The 27,045-nt window shown below is 60.9% G+C and overlaps 3 protein-coding genes across 4 annotated transcripts in view; all 3 read right to left on the reverse strand.

Annotated features, from left to right (window-relative positions):
* The window catches only part of DSCAML1 (DS cell adhesion molecule like 1), a 95,554-nt gene extending 91,531 nt beyond the window's left edge, over positions 1-4,023 (reverse strand). Inside the window, exon 1 of the mRNA XM_063418000.1 lies at positions 3,772-4,023. Within this exon, the coding sequence (XP_063274070.1) occupies positions 3,772-3,814 (43 nt within the window). The 5' untranslated portion in view covers positions 3,815-4,023. The remainder of the gene's footprint in view (positions 1-3,771) is intronic.
* Positions 4,024-11,646: 7,623 nt separating this feature from the next.
* On the reverse strand, positions 11,647-13,772 carry FXYD2 (FXYD domain containing ion transport regulator 2). Its single transcript, XM_063417916.1, has 6 exons — positions 13,573-13,772; positions 12,926-12,964; positions 12,726-12,800; positions 12,143-12,179; positions 11,987-12,017; positions 11,647-11,840 (listed from the first exon to the last, which is right to left on the reverse strand). Exons 1-5 carry the CDS (start codon positions 13,664-13,666, stop codon positions 11,993-11,995), a joined length of 270 nt encoding a protein of 89 aa, XP_063273986.1. The 5' UTR covers positions 13,667-13,772; the 3' UTR covers positions 11,647-11,840; positions 11,987-11,992.
* An 859-nt stretch (positions 13,773-14,631) lies between these two features.
* Positions 14,632-24,355, reverse strand: FXYD6 (FXYD domain containing ion transport regulator 6). Of its 2 annotated transcripts, none has more exons than XM_063417914.1 (8): positions 24,237-24,355; positions 17,797-17,859; positions 17,580-17,621; positions 17,420-17,494; positions 17,268-17,304; positions 16,969-17,018; positions 16,843-16,886; positions 14,632-16,386 (listed from the first exon to the last, which is right to left on the reverse strand). In XM_063417914.1, the coding sequence occupies exons 2-7, from the start codon at positions 17,852-17,854 to the stop codon at positions 16,858-16,860; spliced, it is 291 nt and encodes a 96-aa protein (XP_063273984.1). In that variant the 5' UTR covers positions 17,855-17,859; positions 24,237-24,355; the 3' UTR covers positions 14,632-16,386; positions 16,843-16,857. The 2 variants fall into 2 exon arrangements, with proteins under 2 accessions (XP_063273984.1, XP_063273983.1); XM_063417913.1 differs by lacking the exon at positions 24,237-24,355 and adding an exon at positions 20,782-20,852.
* Positions 24,356-27,045: the final 2,690 nt, after the last annotated feature.

The raw sequence follows: 27,045 nt of genomic DNA on the forward strand, positions 1-27,045 counted from the left end.
CTGAGGCTGTAACCCTTGCCTGGGAAAAAAACCGCTCTCCCGGCTGGATTCCTGCTTCCTGAACCTCCCGTGGCAGCTCCTGGGAGGTACCAGCCCCACCACACCACCACACAAGGGCTGAGCCAGAGCTGGACATCCCCCAGCCCTGCCCCACCTCCCGAGCCCCCCAGCCTGGGGACCCTCAGCTCTGGGGGTGAGGAATGAGCCCAGGGACCACAGGCAAGGGCCTCTCCCTCCCCTTCCAGAGCCACCTCCATGCCTCGGCCATGCTGAACACAACGCCTGGGATCCCAAGGGGACATCTGGTGACATTACCCAGCCAGAGTGACAGCCCTGTGTCCCCAGGGAGGTCAAAGAGTACCAGGGGTGGGCAAGGGGACACACCAGAGGCCACACACGCCTGGCCTTGGGCTCCCTCCACAGCGGCCAGGCCCTGCTCCCAATGCATCACAACCCACCCGGTGGCTTGGCAAGATGGAGACCAACATTCCCACCATGCAGCCAACGGGAGAACACATCTGGGCCAGCTCTGCCAGCTCCTCGCCTCCTCCCCGTCCCCTCCAAGCCGTGCTCACCCCTCTCCCAGGGCCAGGAGCCACCGCAGCCTTTCCCAGGCGCAGCTGGGAGCAGGCAGGAACGCCAGCCTGGAATGGAATTCCTGAATGTTTGGTACGGCTCTGCTGGCGGATGATGGCGGCGACACGCAGCCTGTGTGGGGTGGGGGATGTTTCTGCGGGATCCACGAGCAGGGAGAGGGTGACTCCCAAACCCACGGTTATGTAAAGACGAAGAGCTGGCTCCAAGGGAGATTTGAGAGGCAAGGAGCTCCCTGCACCCAGAGCTGCCACGGCACGTCCTCCCCGAGCAGCAGCACCGCAGCGGCCGCCACGGCCGAGCGCCTTCCTGCTTGGTGCCCACCATGGAGGTGGCACCTCTCGACAACAAACCCCCGCGTCAGCCCAGGCACGGCTCAGCCTCGCGGGCTGCCATGGCACAATTCCTGCCACAAAGACTTCCAGCTTCATTCCTGCCCTCGGCTCGCCAGCTGCTCCAGAGGAGGACGGAGCACTGCCCATCCATCCCCCCAGCACAGAGAGCCCGGCACCCCAACACCGAGGAGCCACGGCTGCCCCAGGCCGTGCCCCGGGCTCCCAGGCAGCGCCCAGCTCCAGAAGGGCTGCTCCACAGCACATCCCTGGCACTCGCCCCTTGCACTGCCTCCTCCTGCAGAGGACAAACACCCAGGAACATCAGGGCTGCCTTTAGGCACTCCCCATCCCAAGGCAGGAGCACCACAGCCCATGCCAGGTGCAGGTAGAGGCTCTGGGCGAGCCGCCACGGCGGCTCCTGGTGCTGGGAAATTTTGGCAGGATAAACAAGCGCCGGGCACGGCGAGGAGCTGAGCACTGCAGGCTTCTCCTCCGTGCATTTAATGAGGTTTCCATGTTTCATTTCAGAGACAAACGAGCGCTGTGCCACACTGGGGGGCCGAGATGGGAGAGATTAGGAGCCGCGAGCTGCACCGTTCGCTGCGCCCAGCGCGGGAACATCATGTAAATATAATGCCAATATAAATCAGGCAGCAGAGCCATCCAGCACCATCACGCAGGGAGACGCTTCCCTGGCTCCCAGCCCCTCAGTTGTGACCAGCCCGTTCCTCATCTCATCGCTCACCTCTCCTCTGCCTGGCTGCTCTCCCTCGCGCTGCCAGACCATCTTGCTGCTCAACTCTCCGCTTGCCAACCACCTATTTCTGTTTATTTTATAAACGGGGGCAGAAATAAGCAGCTACAGCCCATCAAGGGATTTCTAAACTTCGGGGGTCCCTTGGATCAAATGTTTATCTGCTTTCAGTTTCTACTTGAGCTCTTGTTCTACAGCAGGAGCACGTTAAAAGGATGTGCTTCGATGCCCAGAAATATTAAGTATCTGAAAGGTTTATCATGCATTAAGCAATTCATTTTTTTTATCCTATTATTCTAATGAAACTTCCATTGTATTGCTGTCCTCTCTCTGGAACCGCTTCACGTTAACACTTTGCATCACCAGGACTGCTCAATGCTGAAGATCTCTCCTTTTTTTTTTTTTTTTTTTTAAGAAATAAAATGTAAAATGAGGCCACGAGGAGTTGTGCTAATGGAGGCTTTTAATTTGCTCTTCTCCGAAGAGATAGCTCTGTGGGAAGAGATCCCTTTTCCAAGAAGCTGGGGCTGAAAAGATGCAAAAAGCAATAAACCGGTGCAGCTCTTTATTATTTTGACTATTGGGGGTCGAAAGGAATCATGGCATCCTCGACGGTTATTTGTTTCCAGATTTGTTTTTTCCCTTTTAGCACAGTAAAAAATGCAAATGTAAGCAAAGCAGACGCTGGCACGTTCAGCTCAGCAGATCTGAAGCACAATAGCGATTTTGGGTAAAGCTCCCAAAAGCAGCTTCACCCCAGCTCGGATAAAGCAGCTATTCCATAATTAATAATTGATGGAATAATTGATCATCACCGCACAACTGGACAGGGTGCCCTATTAAACCTCAGCAAATATTTTTCATTGGATTAACGTTTGGCTGATGGGGTAATGGAATGGGCAGCAAGAGAGGTCTCATGCAAGGAAGCAGCTCCGTCCCCTTCCTTTCACTTTCCTCATTTCCTAAAATTTCCCCCTTGCTGTTCTCAAATGTCAGAGACGATAATTAGGGCAAATGTCATTTTACATCCTCCGAGCAGACAATTTTCCAAGAGGTGGGCGCTTCCAGCACTGCATCCGCAGGTCGGGTCGTGGGTATAGAGGTAATTTATTACAGAAACATAATTAAAAATTCCCGCAGATCCGGAAATGGGCAATTCCTTTATGTAACATGGATCGATTGTTGTAACAAACGCAGTGGGATTTAAGTGCCCGTGCTCCACGCAGCTCCTGCCTCTCTTTAATTGCATCCAGAGCAGAGACTCGCTTAGAGTATCACCTCGCTGGATGTGGGCAGCATCCACTTAATGCCCAACTTTAAATTAATCTGCAATCTTGCAGCGTGTCTCCTTGACACGCTTATTCCATGACTCTCCCCATCCCCCCCACACACATATGATTTATCTATAATCTGATTGATGTCAAGCCGCTGGGTTACACTCCGCACAGCATTCCTAGGGGGAAGGATGCGAATTTTAAGGCATCGCTGGGTTTCTCCTGCCGACGGGATCGGACTGAGGAGCGCTCGGTGCCGGCGCGGCCCCGCCGGAGGATGCTGCGCCCGTCGGTGCGGGGTCCCGGCCCGGCCGCCCCGGGAGCTCCTCCGCGGAGCCGCTCCGGGATGCGCCGGCCCCGAGCGGCCCCGCTCCGCGCAGCGAGCCCCGCGCTCCTCCGCGCCGTCCGGAGAGCGCTCCGGGAGAGCGCACCGACAATCCCGGGCGCTCGGGAGGGCGCAGCGAGAGCGCGGCACCGACAGCCGCGGAACCGCGGTGAGGGCGCACCGACAGCCCACCGGGAAGGCGCACCGAGAGCCCCGGGACCCCGGGGAGGTTGCACCGAGCGGTCGGGGACCCCGGGGAGGGCGTATGGAGATCCCAACAGGGCTCACCGAGACCGTCGGGAGCCCGGGGAAGGCGCACCGAGAGCGCAGGAAGGCGCACCGAGAGCCCCGGGACCCCGGGGAGGGCGCACCGAGCGATGTGGGACCGAGAACCGGAGCACCGAGAGCCCCGGGGAGGGCGCAGCCCGTGCCGCCCGCCCGGTCCCGCTGCCGGGGACCCCCGCCGTCCCCGCGCCGGTCCCCACGTACCTTTCGGCAAAGAGTACAGCAGGAGAAAAGTTACCAGCCACATGCCATACAGAGCAGCTCTGGCCCCGGGCTGCGGCGCAATTGCGGAGGTGCGGTGCCCCGGCGTGCCGCGCTCCTGCCGCCGCTGCCAGCCCGGCTGAGGTGCCCAGCGCCGCTCCCGCTCCGCCCCGCTCCGCTCCCGCCCGTGGGCCGGGCTCCCGCCCGCGCCCGCCCCCCCCGCGCCGCGCAGGGCTGGGGGCGGCCGCGGCCCCCGCCGGCAGAACCCCTTCCTCCTCCTCCTCCTCCTCCTCGGCGTGCGCAGGGGCTGCCGGAGCCCCTGGCCCCCACCGGCCGCCCCCGAGCTGCGCTCGCCCCCCGGGCCATCAGCCCCGGTGCGGCCCCGCGGCCGGAGCGCGGTTCGCGCTGCCCCATCCCCGCCAGCCTTGCCCCAGGTGAGCCCTGTCCCGGCCGCGGGGCAGCAGCAAGGCTGGGCCGCCCGGGACTGGCAGCTGGCACTCCTGCTGCTCCCCGAGCCTCCCGCACGCTCGTCCAGCATCCGAGGGACAAAAACAATACCGCGGTTTGGGTCGGAAGGGACCTTCCAGACCACAGGGACACCTTTCAGTAGACCAGGTCACTCCAAGGCTTGTCCAGCCTGGCTTTGGACACTGCTGAGGGTGGGAAATCAGGATTTCGGCAGCGCGTGCTGCTCCCACGAGGGGGGACACAAGCAAGACAGGGCCAGCAGATTCATTACACATTCATCCCTCCAGCCAGCAAACAACAAACAAATACCAGCTAATGCTTTACTTTGGGGTGTATTTATCCAAGGCTTAGCTCAAGCCGAGGCTTGTGCTCCCCAAGACTCAGTTGCACCAAAGCCAATTTGTCTGGACCGTTCGAGCATTCAGAGTGTCTTTTCTTGAAGTGATTATAGCAGGTTTTCTTTGCTTTCCAAAACAGCCTTTACAAGCCCAATTTGTTGGAAAATAAACAGAAAGAAAGATTAAAGCATTCAGATTTCAAACAAAACAACCAGCAGGAAAAACATTACGTTCGGATTTTTTAAAAAGCGCTGTTTAGATTTAATTGAAAACGCAACTATCGTCACGGAAATTGGGAAAACAACAACCCCTCGGCCATTTCCAGCCCTTGTGGACTCACTGTGAGCCTTCCCACCTAGAGGTCCCCTGAAGAGCTCGCTGAGGGGGCACCCGTGGGTGGGAGGTTCTCATTTCAGAAGGGGGCACTGCTAAAGGACACCAAGAAGCTGCCAGGACGCAGGGTCCTCCATGCCCACCCCATGGCCCCTGTCCCCTCCCTGCTGCAGGCCACCCACACCAGAGCCGCTGTCATTTTAGTGACGGGCACAGCGAGGCCACTGCCACCCAACCCCTCAGTGCCAGCAGCAGAAACAGGGGCAAACACCGCGCCCGTGCTGTGCGGGTCTGACACACCACAGCCTCCCCTCCTCCTCCTCCTCCCCAGGGATGTTCTTCCTCTTCCTCGGTGCTGGCGAGCTCGGCAGCGCCATCACCACCCCCTCCCCAGCCCGTTCCCGGGCCACCTCAGCGGCTCGTGGGTGTCGCAGCCGTCCCACGCGGGCACGTGCTGCTGGCACCCCTGGGCGCGCCACCGGCGTCCCGAGAGGCGGCAGCTGATGCACACGCGGGGCCCACACGCCCCTCCAGGAGCCGAGGTGCATCCCAGCTGCCACCTACATCCCCCTGCAGATGTTCGTAGATGCTTCGCAGGGAAATTGGTATGCAGGCCCATGCCCGGGCAACCAGCAAAGCCCGGCCTCTGGGGAGCCCCAGCCACATGCCAGGCATCTGCCCCCTTCCCTCCCCGGCAGCTGCTGCAGGATGGCAGCACAGCCCAGCCCAGCCTGCTCGCAGTGAGCTGCCAGCCCGGAACGTGCTACAGCACTTGGCAAAGCGGCACTCAGCGCATCGGGCTCAGGTGGGATTGGTGCCCTCCCACACTTGGGAGTGAACGGAACGGGGGTGCGTGGGCTGGCAGGGCACTCGCTGGCACAGCACCCACGGGGCCCCACGGGTCTCTGTGTGAGGCATGTGAGCAGGGGGAGTAAGTGCTGCTCACCCGTTCATTTTTAGCTCCCTTGGCTGTTTAGCAGCTCTCGTGAGTTTCCTCACCGTCCCCAGCTCACAGAATCAACCCAGCACACTGATCTCCCCTTCCAAAGGCTCCTCCCTCCAGGACAGGAGCTGCTGGCCAGGCAGGACGCAGCACCAGAATCAAAACTTAAGGCTGGCAGGGCCCACTGGCTGAGTGCTCAGCCCAGGTCACACTCGGGGAGCTCTGGTGGGTCCTTGGGCCGTTCACTCCTGCCCTGTTTGCTCCTCCTCGGATGGCTCAGCCCGGGCCCTTTGCCAGCTCGCTGAGCCCGGGCACACGTGCGGGGCTGGCAGTGCTGGGCAGGCAGCCAGAGCTCGGGGAGCAGGAGCTCCTGCCAGCCCCACCTGGGGCTCAGCCCGTGCCCAGCCGTGTGGGCACAGCAGCCTCTCCACAGCTCCGTGTTTGGATGTGCACAGGAAGCGTTTGTGTGCCGCCTTTGCACACAAAGCCGGTGTCTTGCCACCAACCAGAGCTGCACCATGTGCTTCACATGGCTGTGATGGGGAAAGGCAGGAAATCTCCACAGTGGGTATTTGGGCAGCGCTGACCTGCGCTTTGGCAGCACGGGTGGCTCACAGGGAGCCACGCTGGTGGTGGCTGGTGAGGAGAAGCCCGTCTCAGGCTCCCTGTAGCCACTGCCCTGCTTACAGCCTGGCCAGAGCCAGCAGCCAGCCCAGCTGCACGGTTCAGAGGTGAAGCTCACACTGAGGAATTAATTCCCTGGCCCAAACTCCACACAAGACACAGGAGAAATTATAGCAACACATGCCCACACACAGCTTGGAGCCCCAACACGGGGAGGGACCCTCTGCATCTCACCACAGCAGAAACTGCACTGGGAGGTCTTGCTGCCTCTCCTGAGGGCACGGGGCATCCCACAGCCCTTTAAAAACAGCCCCCCCTTCCCTGGCACTTGTTCTCCCTCTGGGCGGAATTGCACTCAGCTCCGGGCTACCCCAGAGCTCCAGGGATTACAGCAGTGTCCTGTGCTCACACACCCCGTTAGCCAGCGAGGTATTTCCCCCTAAAGGCAATTCTTCCACTAATACTCGAAAGACTCGCTCTCCAAGCAGGCACGCAGAGGAAAAGAGCCGGGAGTAGGGTCCGCACAGCACCCCCAGAGCTGCCGGGGCCAGCCCCAGCAGAGGCGCTGCTCCCCGCATCCCTCTGGCCGGGGCACACCTCCCCACGCCCCGTGGCCTCGGCCGCCCTCGCAGACAAATCCCCGGAGGAAGCGATCATTAAAACAAAAGGCTACTTATCTGCCGCGAGCCGATTGCCACAAAGCGCTTCCCACGCGTCGCCAACTTACCCTGGCAGGACCTCTCGGAGCTGGGCCAGCCCCTGTGAGCCCGCACTGCGCACCCTGTCCCGCAGGGACAGCGAGAGAGCAGCGTCCCGACAGCTGCCGCTGCCCCCCAGTCCCACCAGTAACACGGTGGGCAGGCTCCAGGGGTAATGGCAGGATGGGTGTCAGCTGGGTGGGAAATGCCGGGCATGCCCGGTGGGATTCCTTCCATCAAAACCTGTCCTGGACCCCCTTGTCCCTCCTCCCCACTTTCCCCCAACCCCACGGCTGGCCCTCTGTGGGTGCTGAGGGGGAAGAGCCCCACCTTGCCTGTGGCTGCAGCCCCCAGTGCCTCAGTTTCCCCAGGGGCAGAGGGGAGGATGAAAGCCCTGGAGGTGGCGAGGGGCTCGTGCCTCAGTAAGAGCTGCAAACCCATGGACACACCGGTGCCAGCAGGTCAAAATGACCAAAATGACATCCTGCTTGAGCCCTCTGGGTCGTGCACTACAGGAACAGCTGCGTTTCCATAAGGGATCCCTGGCACTTGTGCCTGGGGACAGACAGTGACACGAAAAGGGGGAACCGATTTAAACTTCCAGCCCAACCCATCCTGCGGTTCTGTTCTCTGCGAAGGGCTCCGCGTCCCCCGTGCCCACAGCACGGATCCCTTTGCCGGGCGGCCGGGATGCTCGTCTTGCCCAGGAAAAGGCTCTTTCCCGGCAAGAAGCTGGGATTTGGTTCCCTCTAGTGTCGCCGCGCTCCGCTGCTGAGCGGGGAGTGGGGACAGGGGCTCGGGGGCTCGGGCGAGGGGAGCCCCTGGAGCTGGCGAGGATAGGGACCCCTCTGTCCTCCCCGCATGGAGGGGGAGGGAAGCTCCAGGGGCTGAACAGGCTGCCCAGGACAGCGGTGGAGGGATTTAAAGCGGGGATTTAAAAGACAGATGTGTACAGATGTGACCCCTGGGGATATGGTTTAGTGCTGGCCTTGGCAGCGTTGGTTAATGGATTTGGATGGTCTCAGAGGTGTTTTCCAGCCTCTATGATTCCAAGGCACGGTCCTGACACACATGGATTGGGTTCATGGGGACTCTCCTTTGCTTCCAGCCACGTCCCACCCTGAGTCCTATGGTAAATCCCACCAGGAGAGCCCAGGCTGTGCATCCCTGGGCTGCACTCCCACAGCAGCACCGCCCCTGCATGTGAGCAGTTACTCCCTAATCATCTCCGCTTTGGGGCACGAGCAGCATGGAAATGGGGGCTGGAATGTCATTTCCTGGGGCTGGAGGGGAATTGGGGCCCTGGAGTGCTGCTGTTCCAGCTGAGGTGCTGCTGCCGCTGGATGTGCTCTGCCTTTTCGGGAGCAGAGCAGAGGGAGGCTGAGACACGTGGCTGGCTCCCCGCCAGCCCGGCCCATCTCTCCTCTCTCCAGTGTTCCTCTCTGGCTCCCTGAGTCACCATTTGCTGCTCTCCTCTTTAAACTAACGAGGAGACATTTTGCATCCGTGTTTCCTCATGGGCGAAATGCGTCCCTGGCACCGCAGAGCAGTGCTGGCAGCTGCTGCTCCGGCCCCGCTGCCTCCTCTCCCTGCATCCAGCCAGGGATGAAGCACAGGGACAGGCCAAGCCACAGCCAGCCAGAGCCCCTCTCCCTCCTACCCGTCCATCCAGAGACCTGTGAAGCAAACAGGGAATAACCAGTGCCACGGGGAAGCTGTTTGGATGTGGAAGCCCTCCCAGAGGAAAAGGGCACTCCAGTTGTCCACTGTATTATTTACCCAATCCCCTTTGTGCCGCAGAAAAGATTTACTTTGAGAAGATTAATGGCTCAAGGGGCTGTAAGAGAAATCCTCCGAGATTGCCTGGTTCAGGGGAGAAGGCAAACACCTCCTTGCCAAGGCCAGGGGGCACAGGGAGCACAGGGAAAGGGCTGAGGGGCTGGGCTGGTCCATGAGACCCCCTCTGATGGGGACAGGGACTCACCCTGGGGAGAGCAGGACCCTCTCATCGGGGCAGTGGCAGGAGCAAGGAGACACGGTGGCCTTTTCCTGGGGTGCCCCCAGCTTCCCCCTCCCAAAGCTCCAAGATTCAACATCCAAAACAAACCACTGTGGAGGCTTGGAGAGCTGCTGGCAGCTCCTCTAGCCCAGCTCAGAGGCCACATTTCCTGTGCACCCTGCCCTTGGTTTATACCTGTCCTCTGTTCCTGGCTCCATCCTGGAGGAGCCCAGAGCTGTGCTGCTCACACTGGGCTCTAATGAGACCCTGCTCTCCAAATGTCACACCCAGCTCAAGGGTTTGGGGCTGGGGGTGCCCTGCCCTGCCCTGCCCCCTGTCAGTGTCCCCTGTCAGTGCCCCCCGCCCTGGCTCGCCCCGGGCTGGGGTGTGTGGCTGTGCAGGTGGGGCACACGCGGGTGTCCCCGAGCCGTGCAGAATAATGTCATTAATGCCATCTGGTGCCGAGACAGGGATCCCGCAGCAGCCAGACGCGGCTTTTCGCTCCCTGTAATCCCGGCCCTGCGGGGGCTCTGTCTGGGGGAGTGAAGGACACACTGCAGCCCTGGCCCGCCCAGGGGCCGGGACGGAGGGCAGCCCTGGCCCAGGGGTGTGGGACCTTACTGGGGACGGGCTCGTTTCACACCCTGCTGCCTCCCGGGACCTACAGCTCCTGCTCTTGGGGGACACAGCCCCACCACACTCAGTGAGATGTGGGCAGGGCAGTGCTGGTGTGGCCAAGCCCTCCTGTGCTGTTAAACAGGCACTTTCCATAGAATCTCAGGACCATTTTGTTTGAAAAACCCCTCCAAGACAATCAAGCTTAACCATTAACCATTTTCTCCCTCGACTGAAGTTCTCCTTCCCCTACTTGAGCTGTGGAAAGCTGCAATGAGTCTTTATTAGTGGGTCACTGTCAAGTCAAAATTATATTCCAAAATAATCTCCTTACTGTGTTAAATAAGCACCTCAGATTAGACAAATTGCACGGATTTTGCCTAATAACCTTCCCCCAGCTAATCCTATTTTTCTGTCAATGTCTGACCTCCGTTGAAGGCCAAGTGGACCCAGGGGTTGGTTTCTCCATCCCAGTTGTGCTGAGATGGTCGGGGTCACTGAGGGCAGCCCCTTGCACACCCCAACAACTGCGGTGGTTTCAGGTGAGGGGAGGATTGGGAGTTCTTCCTGCGTTGGGATTTCCCATCCAAACCATTCCCATGGCAAGCAACCCCCAAACTGACGAGATTAGGAGTGAGCTCCCCTCTGCATCCCTCCCTGAACCCCTTCTCTGCCTGTTTGAGGTGCCCCAGGCCCCCTTTGGCCCCAGGCCTGCAGGGGAAGGGGCGAGGATGCTGGGGAAGGGTGGGGGCCGGGCAGCCCTGTGCCCTCCCGTCACTAGGGGTCTGTGTCGGGCCGGCTCTCGGCGCACAGAGCGAACCTCCCTCCTCCCTCACCGCCCAATTGCGGGAGAGTTTCGCTCTGTTTTTTCTTTACTTTCTTTCTTTCTTTCTTTCTTTTTTTTTTTTTTTTTTTTTTTTTTTTTTTTTTTTTTTTTTTTTTTTTTTTTTGGAAAGGGCGTTTCTGGCTCAATCCGAAGCTGAGAGCGGTCGAGAGCTCACAGGGAGCTCCGTGCCTCATCCAGCCCCGCTCCCGGCCGAGAAGGGCGCCTGGGTGGCGCTCTGTGCTGCTGTGCTGGGGTGACCTTGGCTGGACACCGGTTGCCCACTGAGCTGCTCCACCAGCAGGGAAGGGAGGGATTAAAAAGAGGGAAAATCCGCCAAATACCTGGGTCAAGATAAAGGCAGTTTATAAAGTGAAAGTAGAGGGAGTGCGAGCACAAGAAAAGGGAAAAAGAAGAAACCCAGAAGGCTGAAATTCTCCACTCGCCATCTGCAGGTGATGCCCGGCCCCTTCCCGGGAAGTCAGGATTGCTCTGCAAGGCAAAGGCTGTAGCTCAAGAACATCCCCTTTCTCCTCCTTTCCCTTTCCTTCTATACCTGAGCAGGTGGCACCCGGTCTGGAATATCCCTTTGGTCACTTTGGGGCTGTCCTGGCAGTGTCCCCTGCCAGGATCCTGCCCACCCTGGGGTGCTGCTGAGGGGACAGCGCCGCTGCTGTGGGAGAGCAGGAGCCAGAACTGGAGTGTTCCCAACACCTTCCCGGCTCCTGATACACAGCCCAGCACCGCGGGGGAGAGAATTAACCCCATCCCAGCCAGACACCAGCACACAAAGAGCCCCCGCCGCTGCCCGGGCACACCCAGGGAAGGGCAGGTGCAGCAGGATCCAGGACCTGCAGCTGGGAGGGGAAACATCCGGAGCAAACCCTGGGTGGAGGCAGTTGCCTGCTCCGTGTCTCCGGCTGCGGAGGAGCCTGCGGGAACCTTTCCTGGGTCTGTGGTGGAAAACGCCTGCAGGGCAGAAAAGTGACTGGCGCTGGGCCAGGAGAGTGGGCGATTCAAACGCCTCGGGCACACAGTTTAACCTCGCGGAGCCTGAACTTTATTAGCCAAGAAACTCTTGCTGGGTCTGAGAGAGGGGGAAGCACGAGGGCAATTTGCGTTCTGGCCTTGCGGGGTAATGGATCCACTGGAGCGGGGTGAGGGGTGGCCACTGGCCAGGACTCCTGGGCTTCGGCTGGAGCTCTGCTTCCACGGCATTGCAGCTCTGGGACTGGAGAGAGGGAGGGGGACATGGCCAGGGTGTCCCGGCCCCTCTCCTGCTGGGACAGACCCTCCAGAAACACTTCCCTGAAGCACGAGTACGCAAAGCATCGCTGCCCAGCACAGGGAGCCCGGCTGGCAGCTGCAGCCTCCTACCTGCACCTACAGCTCCTCATCGTTCCCTTGCCTGCGGAGCAAAAAGCAAAGGGAGAAATGTTACACTAGGCAACGTGGCTGAGAGAGGGGGGAACATGGGCTGAACCCTGGCCCTGTCAGCTGGCAGGACTGGAACAGGCACCGGGCAATACCCACCTCCTCTTCTTCCTCCCTCCGCAGTGGAACCGCTGGCCTGGGGGCGAGAGGAGCGACTGAGGCTGAGCCTGCCCCACCCCATCACACCCACCCCTGCAGCCCTGGCACTGCCCAGCCACAGGCTCCTGCTCAGGCTGCCCCATGAGCAGCAAATGCTGTTGGTTTTCGTGGTTTTCTCCCTAAAGTTAGTGGGCACCATCCTTGGGCAGGGTCACAGGGTGCCCTGCACACTTAGCATGGGGTCGGTCTGGGAGCTGCCGAGGTTCGAGGGCTCTGGGAACGCTGGTTCCTCTCTCTGGAAATGTCAGAGTTTTCTCTGCTATTTTTAATGAGTGACCTTCCCTCTGAAGCCCTGGCGCTGGCAGGGAAACACTAAATATTTACGTGGTCTCCCTCCCAACTCGCCCTGTGCTGGGAGCGTGCCTGGATGGAAAGTTCCCAGGCAGCCCCGGGGGCAGGCTGTGCCCACCCCTGCTGCTGTGGGGGCAGGGTTGGTGACCCCCAGCCCCCTCCCGGCCAGAGGAGGGGGCTGAGTGGAGCACGGAGAAGCACCGAGGGGTATCCAGCCCACCCAGGCACTTACTGAGGATGATGAGGAGCCCGATCACAAAAGCCACGACGGCGAAGATCAGCCCCCCGTTGCGGATGGTGTCATAGTCTGGGGAGGAGGAGAGCCGGGAGGTGTCAGCCCCGCCCGAGCCCGCAGCACTGAGCCCATGGCAGAGCAGCAGGGGCTGCCCGTGCCCTGCCCACAGCCCCGGCCTGCCCGGGGCACGCACTCACCGTAGCTGAACCTGTCCTGGCCCTGCTCGGGCACTTGCTCTGAAAAAAGGAGAAACTGCAGTGAGAGCCACGTCCTCACAATGTGAGGGTGGGAGAGACCAGGGTCGAGGACTGCAGGTGAGAGCGCTGTGACTTCCTTGGCACGCAGCTGAGCCAGGAAACTCCTGCTCCCACCCCAGGAGGTTTAACGTGCATGGCAAATTCATGGGATGCACCTGCAGGATGCTCGGAAGCCTTCGAGCTCCAGGTGAAGCTCCAGGGACCCAGCTCCACTGCCCTTGGGAAGTGCCACTGCCTGCACACTCCAACAATGGCTCTGTCCCCTCAGTGCACAGGACCGAACAACCCCTCAGGCTCACACCCCGCACCACCCCAACAGCCCCTCCCCATGTCAGCGAGCTCGTCACCGTGTCACCGCTCCCGCCACCTTACCTGGCTGCAGAGCCCTCTGCCAGAGCAGCTTGGAAGGAGAAATCACCCCAAGAAGCCAAACAGCAGCTGGCACCATGTGCCACAGGCTGGGGAGCTCTGAGGATCCATCCCCACCTCTGCCCACCCCAAATCCTCATCGAGAGCTTCCCCCGTGGTGGGAGGGACCAGTGCTGCTCCCGGCACGGAGATGTCCCCGTGGAGGTGTCTGTCCTTACCGTCACCCATGGCCTCGGCGTGTCGTCCGGCGGGCGCCTCGCTCTGCGAGTGGGCACCCACGGGAAAGCGCATTAATTGGGAGACAAACCTCATTAAACATTAATGGCCTCGGTGTAATGTTTATCGCAGTCACGAGGGGAGGCACAGGGCTCCCGCCCGCCTTTGGGAAAGAGGGAGGAGAGGGAAGGGCAGGGGCAGCGCCCACCGTGCCAGCCGTGGGGAGGGCAGGGCACCCCGGGCTGCGTGTCCTTGTCGCAGCCCTCCCTCCCCTTCCCATTGTCAGCCCTACCGGGCTTCACCTCCTGCGGTGGTGACGAGCGGAGGGATGGGCTCAAACACAGGCTGTGACTGCCTTTTGCTGGAGAGACAGCACGCCCCGTCCTGCCAGCCTGGCACCGAGGGTGTCCCTGGGCCGGGCCGGCATCTCCGTGCCAGCGCCGAGCGGTCCCGGGGCGCAGAGGCGCCGTGGTACGGGCGGTGTCCGTGGTGCATCTGTGCCTCAGTGGGCACCGGGATGCTGCACCCGTGCCCGGGCGGTGCCAGCCCCGGGCCTGGCAGGGCTGGCTCAGGAGGGCTGTGCAATCCAGTTTGCTCTAATCTCGCCATCAGCGAGCCGCAGTCACGTGCAAAAGCCGATTAACGCCGGGGTGGCCGGGGGTGGGGAGCCGGCCCCGAGGGGCGCTCCCCTGGGCAGGGCTGCGGAGCCCAGCCCCCCGGAGCCCGCGGGGTGCAGCCAAGCCCCGGGAGGGTGCTGCGTGGGGCCGTCACAGCGGCCCTGCTGTCGCGGTGACCTGGCAGCGCTCAGCACCCGCCGAGCCGGCGCGCCAGCAGCCCGACACCACGGCTCCCAAAAAGCCGAGGGACAAAAGTGTCCCCGAGCTCCCCTCCCACGGGCTCTGGCTCTCGCTGAGCTGCAGGAGGGGCTCGGCCGGCACAAAGCCCGGCTGTGCTGCCCAGGGCGCTGCCCCTGCTCCGCTGGTCCCAGCCCAGGGACGGCGTGGGAAGCTGCCAGGCTGCCCTGGGAACACCGCGGCCCTCGAGACAACGCAGGCAGGCACTGATAGAAACGATACTTTATTCCTTTCCCCTTAGGTCACAGCACAGAGCACACCAGCCCTCCAGCACAGCAGCACACTCGCCTATTTAAAAGGAGACACAATAGCTCGGTTTATTTTACAACAGTCAGGGTTTGGCCATTTTACACACCACAGGGAGCTCTTTGTTTCGCAGTAACACCGACGGCACACTGGGGACAGCAGGGGCGCTCCGACGGGACACACACCGGGACACTCGGGGCCGGGCCGGGGGTCTGCTCTGCCCAGGAGCTCTGCAACAGCCAGGACAGAGGGAAGGGACACAACACGAGAGACACGGTCCCTCTGCCTGGCATGGATGGGACAGAGCTTCCCGGTGCCACCGAGTGGTGCCAAGCATGCAGGGACACAGCCCACGCTGGAGGCAGGGCCACCACAGTGGGATGGACACAGCAGAAATTCCTCTCAAAACCATTCTGGAGGACAAGACCCCCTTCCCGGTGTGGGGATGGCACCCTGAGGTGTTTCAGTGAAGCCTCCACTGCTGCCCCCACCCAAGCTGGCAGTCCCTAGCCCCGTCAAGGTTTTGCCTGCCCATGGACGTGGGGAAGAGTCAAAAATCACAGGTTTGGCTCTGACCCTTGAGAGGACACAGGGTGACAATGGCCTCCGGGCTCAGCACGTTGTCACAGTGCAAGCTTGGGTGTGTGCAAAAGCCCCGAGAATCACTCAGTGCCACTTGCTGCTGCTCCATGGGCAGAGGGGACAGTTGGCACCGGGGGTGACACGGAACCACCACGGGACACCACACAGCACTGACACAGGTGGCACAGGGAGTGACAAGGCATCGGGAGGGGCAGGGAGCACCAGGAGGAGACACCGCTGCCTCTTCCCTGCCAGAGACAAGCACAGACAGGATCTCTGTTTCTCTTTAGCCCTCAGACTGTGGCACCCACCCAGCTGTGGCTCACGGGCAGGAGCTGGTTTGTGCTGGTTGGTGGGGTCACCGCTGTGCTGCTGCCCTCATCCACAGTGTCACCGTGCTGGGGACCTCACGGGCTTCTCTGCCACCACGGCCTTGCCTCACACCTAAAGCAGCGTCCCACAGGTTTAACCAGGGACAGAAATGGGGAGTGCCAAGCAGGAGAGGCAGGAGAGCTCCCTTCAGCCTTGAATCCAGCACCCCAGTCACCCCAGTGGGGATGGTTGAGCCATGGGATGTCCCTGCCTGACTCACCCCCCAGCATGGCTGTTTTTAGGCTGGGGGCATGCAGGGGGTTATTGCTGAAATGGGGATGGGTGGCCCTGAAGTGGCTGGGCAGGTCCCCAGGGCACTGCAGGTCCCCAAGCCCTGCCCAAAGCCAGGGGGGCTGAGCTGATGGCACTGGACAGGGAACGGGGGTCCCTGCCCCACAGCCCACCCTCCCTGTCCCCAGGCTTGGAGGGCAGCCCAGAGGGCAGCGGCCTGCCAGTCCTACAGAGCCCGAATCACACGCACAGCACGAGAAAGGTGAAGAGAAAGTCACGATTACAACATCAGCAACAACTAGCCCTAGAGGTAATGATCATCTCACAGCAACATTACACACCACGGGAGGCAGAGAGGACGGTGAGCGTGGTTTAGTCGGGTTAGGAAACAGAGAACCGGTGCTGGAGCACACGGGGGGACACGGCCACGGCAGCTCCGCGCCTCCTGAGAGGGACCTGCCGCTGGGGCTTCAGTTTCCTCGCAGGCCGCGGGCAGCTGCGCTCCGAGCGTCTGTCCTCGGCTCTCGGGGTCTGCGTGGGGAGCAGAGCAGGGGGTCAGGCTTTCCCCATGCTGGGGTTGTCCCCCAGCAGCACAAACTGCCAGCACGGGCTCCCCTCTCCAAAGCAGGGCACGGCCCAGGAGGTTGGAGAGCTCAGTGAGACATCCCAGGGGGTCATACCCAGCTTTCTGAACACCCTAAAACCAAAACTGCTCAGGGGTGGAGGAGCACAAGAAAAGGAAGCGTAACACAAGGGAAAATCCGGACAGATGCTTCCTTTTCCTGCTGGGCTGCCTCTGGACACTCAGGACCTCACCAGCCCTGAGTTTCCTTGCTGCAGACCCCACCAGTGCTGTCCCCACCCCATCCCAGGGATGCAGAGCTGCCCAGTCCCACTGGTCTGCTCAGAGCCCTGCAGTCACCCCCACAAGCAGCCCCAGCTGCCCCTCCACCCTGATGCCCCCACCCAGCCTGGCCTGGGACTCACAGCACTGGGTCCTGCTCAGTTCTCTGCTTTCTGTGCCGCCGTTGCTGCAGAGGGAAGAGCAGAGGGGTTTGTGTCTGTGTGACACGGGGCAGCAGTGGCACCATGACCGCAGCACGGTGACCTTACCATTCGAGGTGATCAGGTTCTCTGCCTGAGCCTCCTCCTCCCCTGGAGCCCTGCAAGGAAAGGAGCTCGGTGAGGGCAGCCGGGATCTGTGCCCCATGCCGGGGCTGGGATGCCCAACAGCGCGGTGGGATGGCCAGGAAGGTGCACGGGGAGAGGCAGAGCTGCTCCCCCAGATTTGGGCACCCCAAAGGGACACCCAGAGAGTGCAGCCCCCCTGGCAGCTGCGAGAGGGGCCTGGGAGGATCAGAGCAGAGGAGCTTTCCAAGGGAGGTGCTCCCTGCCAGGCTGCCCTCACTCACCTGGGCTTCTGCTTGAAACTGCACCTGCACCTCCTGCCTGCAAGGGGAGAGAAACTCGGTGAGCGTGGCCCAAGGGGGATGAGGCCTTTCCCAGCACGGGAGCAGCCCCTGCTGGCCCAGCCAGCCCAGCACCCAGCACATCCCCAACTTACTGAGGATGAGGAGAATGCCCACGGTGAACAGGACCACGGCGAACACCAGCCCCCCGATCCTCAGGCTCTGGTAATCTGGGAGGGGGGGACACAGGGCTCATTCCTGCTGTGGGGAAGGGCCGTGGCACCCCCGCCCCCAGGCTCAGCCATGCTCACTCACCATAGTTAAAGGGATCCTCCTCCTCCTTCTCCTGGGTGGCCACTGGAAATGAGCAGACAGGGTGTGAGGTCAGTGGGCTGAGCCCTGGCAGCTCCCCACAAACTCTGGGGCTCTGGGCTCTCATGGCTGCTGCCCCACGCCCCACTCCAGCCCCCGTGGATCCCCGGGGCTCCCCAGCCTGTTCCCGAGGTGTGTGTGGGAAGCACCGGGCACTCACCGTCTGCCACGGCCGCTGGCACCAGCAGGGAGCACAGGAAGATGAGCGCTGCCTCCATGGCCGCTGTGAGAGAGGAGAGAGGAGGGGGTCAGCACCCAGGTGCCTCAGGGAGGGCACAGGGACAAGGCCAGGGAGCACGGGGGAGCATCAGACAAGCCATGGCTGGCTGTGTGGGCAGGCAGGGCCAGCCCGTGCCACGGGAGAAGGAGCCAGGCTGGTCCTAGGAAACACCCAGGGTACCTGGTGCCATCGCTGTGCCCAGCCCAGCAGTTCAAGGCAGGAAGGGAAGGGTTTGAACAGCCAGACAGGCTTTTTTTTTTTGTGGGGTTCTGTGATGTATTTTTGACCATCTCCACTTGGCATAAATCTCAGTGCAGCCTCAAGTTTGCTCTGCAGGCAATGGGACCAACACCCCAACAATCCCACCCTGGGCACCCCTGGCAGCGCTGTCCAAAGGCTCCTGGAGCTCTGGCAACCTCAGGGCTGTGCCCATTCCCTGGGGAGCCTGGGCAGTGCCCAGCACCCTCTGGGGGAAGAACCTTTTCATAATATTCAACCGAAACCTCCACCGAGACAAAAAAAAAAATATAAAAAAGAGGCTGAATTTACAGTTACCCTACTTTGCTAAAACACTCAAGCCTAAATCCTGCTATCTTTGGGAGAGGTTGGCATAACTTAACCAGTTTGCTGAATATTTCCAGCCTCCTAAACTGGGACAGACTCCATTCGCACTTGGGATTATTTTTTTTAATGTGGTGCATTTCAATTAAAAACTTTCTCAAGAAGATTTAAGAGACACCACGGAAGAAGAGGCAAGAACAATTTGAGTTTCCTCTTTCTGCGTCTGCTCTTCGAAATTCCTTGGTTTTGAGCATCCCAGGGCTCCTCTCAGCACGGCACGGCACGGGTCGGGCCATCAGCCCCCGGCCCGGCCCCTGATGATGATTTGTCCCAATTAGCATAGCAATTACACTCCCGCAATGAGGCCAGCGGCCCTGGTGGGACGTGAGCTCAAAGACACACTTGGCCTCGGGGCTCCGTGCAGCAGCAAGGAGAGACCATAAATAATCTTGGTGTCCCCTCCCAGCCGAGCCTGTCCCTTGGCTGGGAGCACGGACCCTCCTCCCCGGCTGCAGGACGCTGTGGCCGGGCTGTGACTGTCCCTGCCAGCTCGGACACGTCCCCAGCTGCGTTTGGGATGGGCACTGCTGGCACCGGCAGCGCTGCCGTGCCCAGGGAGGGCATTGGTACCCACAGCCCGCTGCCAGCCCCCTTCCCCAGCTCCCCGGGCACAGCCGGGGGACAGGGGGGAGCTGCTCCCCGTCCTGCCAGCGGGCACGGGGCTCTGCAGACCCGGTCGCTGGCTGCGTGCGGAGGACACCAGGAGGAGAGGCTGATGCAGCTCCCCCGAGGGCGGGCTGGCCGCTCCCCGCGCTGCCCCGGCTCTGCCTGCCGGTGTCAGCGGTGCCGGGGCTCGCCCCGTGCCCCGGCGCGGCTGGGTGGCCATACATGGTCGGGAGCACGGAGAGGGCTCGGCAGCGGGAGGGGGTTATCGGGAGCCCGGGGGGAGCGGGGTTATCGGGAGCCCGGGGGGTTATCGGGAGTCCTGCGCGGCCCCGATAGCGCCGAGTGCTACAGAGCTGCTGCAGCTGCCGCGCTGGATTAGAGCCGATAAGGAAGGGGCCCTCGACACAGCAGGAATTCAGCTCGCTGACGGATGCAGAGCCCGGCGCGCCGCTATTCGGCCCCTCCAGAGCCTGACCTGATTCCGCTGCCACCTCCATCCCAGCCCGCCCCCGCTGCCAGCCACGGGGGACGCAGCTCAGCTGCCCCAGGTCGGTCCCCCGGGCACCGAGGTCCCCCAGACCCTGGCACGGCCCCTTCTCCCAGGCTCTGCTCCACGCTCCCAGGACTGGCACGCGTGGAGCAGGCTCGGCAATGCCCCCAGTGCTGGCCCCAGCAGCGCTGGGCTCCGCGGCCGTTCCCGGTGCTGCCCAGTTCCCATTGCAGCCACAGAGGAGGCAGCCCCGGCCCCACCAACATTCCCAGACCCTGCCTGGTATCCCAGATAACTCCCATCCCTGCCGCCCTCCCCTCCCACGATTTGCCATTCCGAGGGCGATGTGTTTACCCGAACACTGGAGGGTTTCATCCCCCTCTGCTGCAGCTGCTGGGCCATTGTGCAGCTCGGGCTGCACCGGGGTGGGCTCAGACAAACCCCCTCGTTTGCTGAAATGCAGATTTCGGGGTAATTACCAGGTCTTAGAAGCACACACAAAGAACCCACAGCTGGTGACACAGTCATTTGGAGCTGCACATGTCCTTTCTCTCACGTTCTTTATCTCTTCCCCACGAGGCTCCAGAATCATTTTACCCCTACGAGGGCTCTGTGTGTGCACAAGGGCTGTGACCCAGCTCATGCTCTCATGCCGTGATCAATATTAATTGGCTCCCGTATTTCTCAAACAAATCATTCACCAGATTTTCACTCTTTTGCTGCCATTTGCCTGCTACTGGATCATCCCCTCTCAGGGAATTTCGCATTATTCCCTGCCCTGAGCCCCTCCACGTGGCACTGGGCCCTGCCCAGCCACACACACACACACAGAGCCTCTAACCCTTTGCTCAGCATTTGGCTTCTCACACGTAGCGCGGCGGAGTTCACTGCTGGGCCGAGCCAAGCACGCAGCACACATATGCTCTTTGTTTTTCTATCTCAGTTCCTAGAATTCACACACTTCTGCGTGCTCGAACTTATCTCTGCACGAGTGAACTGCCAGGATTGGCAGTGTCCCTGCTCCAAAGGCAAACACGGCGCTCTGCAGTGCAAACGAGCCCAGCTCTCCTCCAGGGAAGCATATGCCTTGCAAAGAGCCACAGGTTTTTTTGGGTTGCTCCAAGCTGGCCCACCCACTTCTTCCTGGAGCTGAAATAAAGTGAGAAGAGCGAGCACTGCCGAGGGTTTGCCGTTCTCCCCGCTCCTACCTTCCCCCATGCTGGATCCAGCTGCGCCTTGGCACAGGAAAAGAGAGGAAATCCAGCAGCTGCCACGTCCCACAGCCCAAATCTCTTCCTGTTTTCTCCCCATTGGTGACACAAAGTTTGGAGCCACCACCCCGGACGCCACGGGCAGTGGCAGTGCCTGTGACTTGAACCTAAACACGGGGGTTTCCTGTTAAAACTGCGAGGTCTGGCAAAACACCCAGAGAGGAGGAGCAGTGCAGGAGCCGAGCAGCAGCATCCAGAACTCCCCTTCCCTCTCATCCCTGCTCAACCTGCTGCTTCATGAGGCAGATATTTCCCACCATCCCTATCTCCATAGAAGGGCCGGGGGTAGGAGGAGGCAGCAGGAATTTGTGAGAGGCTCAGGAGGGAGGAAGCAGCGACACAGAGGGAGGAAGTACACGGAGTTTGCTGTTTTCTGGGAGGATGTGGAGGAGAGTGGGTTGGGGAATTAACCCAGGGCTGCCAGAGGCAGCAGGGCTGGACCTGCCCATGGTGAGGGTCAGTTCCCCCTGCCCAGCGCTGCCAGCGGTGACACCAAGGCCGGGTGACAGTGGCAGGGCCACCCTGGCACCAGGAGCTGGGAGCCACCTGCACCCACGCCAGCCGGCCGGATGATTCACAGCCCTGCCGCCGCCCTGCCACGCACACAGCCAACACTCCTCCATGCAGAGCACGGCCACAGCTCCTCCTCAGCCTCTTCCTCCTGGATAATCCCTCCTTGCCCATTTCCACACCACTGGCTTGGTGTGTGTGCGTGCATGGAGCCCGGGCGAAGGAGAGGAGACAGACCCAGTCTCTCCTGCCTGGCTCAGCTCTCTGCAGCACAGCAATTCCTGCCAGAGCAAGACAGGTGAATCTGTAACGCTGTTGGATCTCCAAGTCCCCTTTTCCTCCCCATTGTTTTGCAGAGATCTGCCCTGTCAAGTCTCAGCCATCACAGTGCAATTCCAGGCAGCCTCCGCCTTCCGTCAGGAGTCCTCAGGGCATCTCCTGAAGATCAGACCTAGTTAAAATCTCTGGTTTCTGTGCAAAGCCCCCCAGACCGTGACAGCAGCGCTCCGTTGCCCGGGGCGTTTAAGAGCGTGCATGTGTGAATGGACATTTCCAGCTCTGCATAGATGTGCTCTTCTGCCATTTCACGTCAGCATCAATCTGCCTATTAATGTGCCTGTTGTTGTGCCTCGTGCTTCTAAATGAGAGAGGAGAGGAGATTTCCAGCCCTCGCCATCCTGGCATGGACGGCCCTTCCCAAAGCCGGTGCTGATTCAGAGGCTGACTGGACGGGAGACACAAACCTGGCTTTGCTACAGTCTGATTGTCTCTTTTGCTGGTTTGGGCTGTCTCTGAGCACTCCATCCCTCACCTGTACCCCAGAATTCCACTTGCCTCCGTCAGGGCTTCTTCCAGCCTCACGGAACTGACCCTAAACCATCGAGGAGCCTCAGCCAAGCCTGGCCAAGTGTGGCTCAGCACAGCCCCCCGATGACACCCCGATGAGGCAGCGAGGCCAATCCTTCACTGGGGCAAACCTCCAGTGCAAACCCTGCTGAGCTGAGGGCTGCCTGGCCAGGGAGCCCAGCCTGGGCTCCAGCAGGCAGTAAACATCACCACCACCTCCCACAGGAGTCTGCTGCTCCTGATCCCTCCTTATTTGATTAACAGATAACCAGGGGCTGTAAACCTGACCATGCACCTGCCTGGGCTGTCCTCCCCTCCCACCACACCCTTGTTTGGCCACACACCGGCTGAGTGAGCCCGGGCTCTGCAGGGGCATCAGCCACAAGGATCCCACAGGTGAGACAAAGGAGAGGTTCCCTGGAAGATCCTGCTGGTGGGAGTACCCCAGATCACCAGAACACCCCAAGAGAGCAGCATGCAAGAAGCTGATTGAGGCTCCTGAGCGTGCTGGGTACCACAGCACTGCCACGCTGCAGCACAGCAGAGCAGACATTTTCTCCCTTCTCTCCGCTGCTGTCACCATCAGCTGTGACCACCACGAGCACGAGGCAGACAGCAGTGCCCAGAAGCACGGCTGTTGTCCCCACCAACGGTGCCCTGGGCACAGAGTGGTGGGCAGGTGGCACAGCCCCTGGGTGGGACAGGACAGGACAAGACAGGACAGGGCAGCTCCATGCTGCCAGTGCCAAAGGTGCCTTCTCCATGCTCGGGGACACAGCAGCTGCAGAGCTCTTTGCACCTTGCAAACACACAAACAGCCTGAAAGGCAAACACGGGGGAACAGCTGCACACAGAGCTGCTGTTTGCTGTGCCAGGGAGCGTCCTCCACACCTGGCAAAGCCGTGGCTCCCCACCACGTTTTACCTGAATGTTGAGACAAAGCAGATAAAATTTCCAGGTGAATGTGAGCTGTGAGGCTGATGGGAGGAAGGTGCAGGCAGACTCAGACCTTGCAGGCACAGCATATCCTCCAGCAGGTCCCAAACACGCTCTAACAGGTGGCCCGGCTTGGCAGCCATGGCATTTCATGCTGGCAGCTCTCCACTTCCCTCTGCCTTGGAACTGTGGTCCAGCTGTGCATGAGCAGGGACTCTCCGGGTTTGTCTTTGTTTCAAACTGGGAGCAAAACCACCCATTGGGACTGCAAATCCCAACAGGACCCACCAGCATCTTGGAGCGCTGTGGGCTTGCCAAAATGGGTGCTCAGTTCCAATCCACACACGGCTTTCCCCGAGAGGCTGCTCCTTCACGCTGCTCATTCACATCCACACGAACCACCTGTCACTTTCCCTCCCACAGAAATATCCCTGCAAGATCCAAGTTCCACCACATGGACTCCAAAATCCGTTTCTTCGGAAGCATTAATTACACACCCTGAGAGACGCGCTCTTCCCTTCCTCCGTACGCCTTCCCGGGATGAGGCGCTTGGCTGTTTACGCACGGTGTTACTACAATATTGAACAGCAGGAGCCAGAGCGCTGCCAAGGGCTGCGGGAGAGGCATCCCCCGGCTCTCTGGGATCCCCCCTGGCTCCCCGGGATCCCCCCTGGCTCCCCGGGATCCCCTCGTTCCCCGGGATCCCCCGCTCCCCACTTCCCAGCCAGCCCGCGGAGCACCGGCCGTGCCCCGGCTCTCCCCGCGGTGGTCTCGGGTGGGTCCGCCGGGGCATCCTCCCCAGCTCGGGGGGCTGGTAACCAGGCAACGGTGGGATGAGGGAAACAGCGGTACCCGGCGTTGCCATGGCAACCGCCGGGGCCGGGATGCGGGCGGGTCGGGGCGAGGGGCGATGCCCCGGGGCAGCGGGGCGGGGGCGCGGCCCCTCCCCGGCGGGAGCGGGCCGGGGCTCGGTGCCGCACCCCGGTACCGGGGCACGGACCCCCGAGCGGGCACCCCTCGCTGCCGGGCGGACCCCGAGCCCCCCGTTCCCTCCATTCCTCCCCACCGGCCCCCCAAGACCCCTCTGCGGCCGGACCCACCTGAGCTGGCCGGGAGGAGCCGGGCAGAGCCGGGCTGGCCCCGCGGCTCCGGGCGGTGCCGGGGGAGCGGAGCGGAGCGCGGAGCGGGGCTGCAGCACAAAGGGGAGCGGGCGGGCGGGGCGGGGGCGGTGCCTGCGGGGCGGGGGGCGCGGGCAGCGGCGGGGGCGCGGCCAGCACGGCCCGGCCCCCGGTGCTCCCACATCCCCCCAGAGGAAGGCGCGGGGATGCTCACGGGGATGGAGCCCCTCTGCTCCGGACACCGCTGGGGGTGTTCACCTGGAGGAGAGAAGCTCCAGGGAGAGCTCAGAGCCCCCTGCTGCACCTAAAGGGGCTCCAGGAGAGCTGGAAAGGGACTGGGGACAAGGGATGGATTGGAAAGACGAGAGGGAACAGCTTCCACTGCCAGAGGGCAGGGTTAGATGGGATATGCGGAAGAAATTCTTCCCTATGAGGGCGGTGAGGCGCTGGCCGCCCAGAGAAGCTGTGGCTGCCCCTGGATCCCTGAAATTGTCCAAGGCCAGGTTGGTTGGGGCTTGGAGCAACCTGGAAGAGTGAAAGGTGTGTCAGGGATTTGGAACTTGATGGCCTTGAAGATCCCTTCCAACACAAACCATTCCGTGATTCTGTGGTTCTACAAAAGTCACGGTGCCTGCAGGGTGCAGGTGTGGAGGGGAGGCACTCACTTGGCTGGGAAACATCCCACAGCAGAGCAGGCCTGGGCTCTGCCCTGAGCTGTGCTCTGGGCGTGGGGGGAGTGAGGATCAGACTGGGAGCTCCTCTGGGACCAGCAGAAAACACACAAGATGAATTTGGAAACAACACACAGGAGTCCTGCTGTCCTGCTGGCCCCTGAGAGCTGGGAAAGGGCTGCCAGGCTGCCAGGGGTCCCAGCTCACAGGGCTTCAGTCACGACACTCAGCCAATGGCAGGGTCCACCCAGGTGAGGGTGGGCAGCAGGGCTCTTCCAGCCTGGCCTGCCTCAGTTTCAGGCACACCCAGGACCCGATCCTGCACTGCCTGCCCTGAATCCAGCAGCATTTGGCAGCTGCAGGGAACCAGACCCGCTGGGAATTACCCAGGGCAGGTCAGGAACCAGGGCAGGCTTCAGCCAGACAGGGCAAAGCACTGTGTGACAGAAGGGCTGGACAAAAAGCCCTGAGGAAAGCTCCGAAAGCCCTGCCACAGAGCTTTGTGACAAGCCCCAGTTGGTTCCCAGCAGACAGCCAGGCGTGTTGGGAGGAGCGGGATGGGCAGGGAGCTCCTTGCTCAGTACAGGACGTCAGATGGGAACAGGGTGCTGGGGGCACTGCCAGGCAGTAGCTGAGAGCCATGGGCACCACTCCTTGCCAGGCCAGACTGGCAAACTCCTGTGTCCCCGGCTCCTGCTGCTGCCCTGGACATCCATTTCTGCTTGGAAAAACACCTCAGCACTGCTGCCACTGCCGAGCTGGCTCATCCCCCTTAACTCCAGCGCATCTGAGATGGAAATCCGGCAGTGATGGCACCATTCCACAGCCATCTCCCAGTTCCAGTAAAACATAAAAGGAAAACAAACCAGCAGTGGCATTTCAAGGCAATTATTCAAAGGGTCAGGAGATACAGACCAACACTGAGGAGCTGGAAAACATCAAGCCCTTCTAATGCAGAAGGATAACAGGATAAGGCTGTCAGTTACCCTGCAGAGAGGGAGGCAGGGATCAAGCCATTATAATCAGGTTTTGGGCTTCTCTGACCTTATCTGCTTCTCGGCTGTCATCCACAGCACACAGCAAAACATTCAGGTGTGACCATGCCCTGGGGGCTGCAGCGAGCACGGTGGGGCTCTGCAGGGCCCTGAGCACAGATGCCCCACACAGCAGCAGCCAGGACACAGCTGGATGTGGCTGGATGTGCTCCGTGCTCTCCTTCCTTTGCTTCTTTATTTACAAATTCCCAAGGAGCTGCCCAAAGTGAGTAGAATTAAAAAAAAAATCACAGCATTTTTTTTCCCTGTACAAGCTCAGGTAAAATAAACACCCCAGTGTGAATGTGGGAAGGGAGGAGGAAAAGCAGCTCATGGTAAACATCTGCTCCCCAGAGCTGTGCTGCTGGAGAGGCTGTACCGAGCTCCAGCTTCTCCTCTGGAGAAACTGGGCCAAAAGTAATGCAGAGGCCAGGCAGGAGATGCTGATTTATGCTCACAAAGGGGCTGGGCTGGTCCTCAGCTGCCTGAGAGCACAGGAGCACTGCCAGTCGCTCCAGCAGGGCATGGTTTCATCTGAGCCTGTGTCCCTGCCCTGGAACAGGCGTCTGTCCCCGTGGGCTTGAGGCAGGGACAGAGCCACTCGCTCTCCAGAACTTTTCCCTCTGATTTTAAGGTCTCTCCCTGAAATGCCAAGTTTGGAAATTGCCTGTTCAGCAGCAATGCAGCCCTTGGCCCCATCGGGGCACGGGGGAGCGGAGCAGTGACAAAGCTGTGTTTACCCCAATGACACCATTTCCCTCCGGGTCCCTCAAGTCCCCCCTTGTGCTCTGGATCCCTGCAGGAGCGGGGATGGAGCAGTGGCTGCCCCGAGGCTCCTGCACTGCCCCGTCGAGCACAGCTCCAGCTGAAGTCCAGCGACTCCGTGCCAAGCGATGATGTTACCGAGCGTGGAATGGAACCAATCCCCAGCTAGAGGAAAAGCATTTTTGCAGAGAAACATCATCGCTGAAACCATATAAACAAATCTGTTTTGACACAGCAGAACAAAGAGCTATAAAAGGAGAGATCGGGAAAACCACTGCTAATGGGCAGTAATTCACGTGGAGCCTGCCAGGCTGTATTTTT

Source organism: Prinia subflava, chromosome 22 (genome assembly GCF_021018805.1).
Source record: "Prinia subflava isolate CZ2003 ecotype Zambia chromosome 22, Cam_Psub_1.2, whole genome shotgun sequence".
Classification (NCBI taxonomy): domain Eukaryota; kingdom Metazoa; phylum Chordata; class Aves; order Passeriformes; family Cisticolidae; genus Prinia; species Prinia subflava.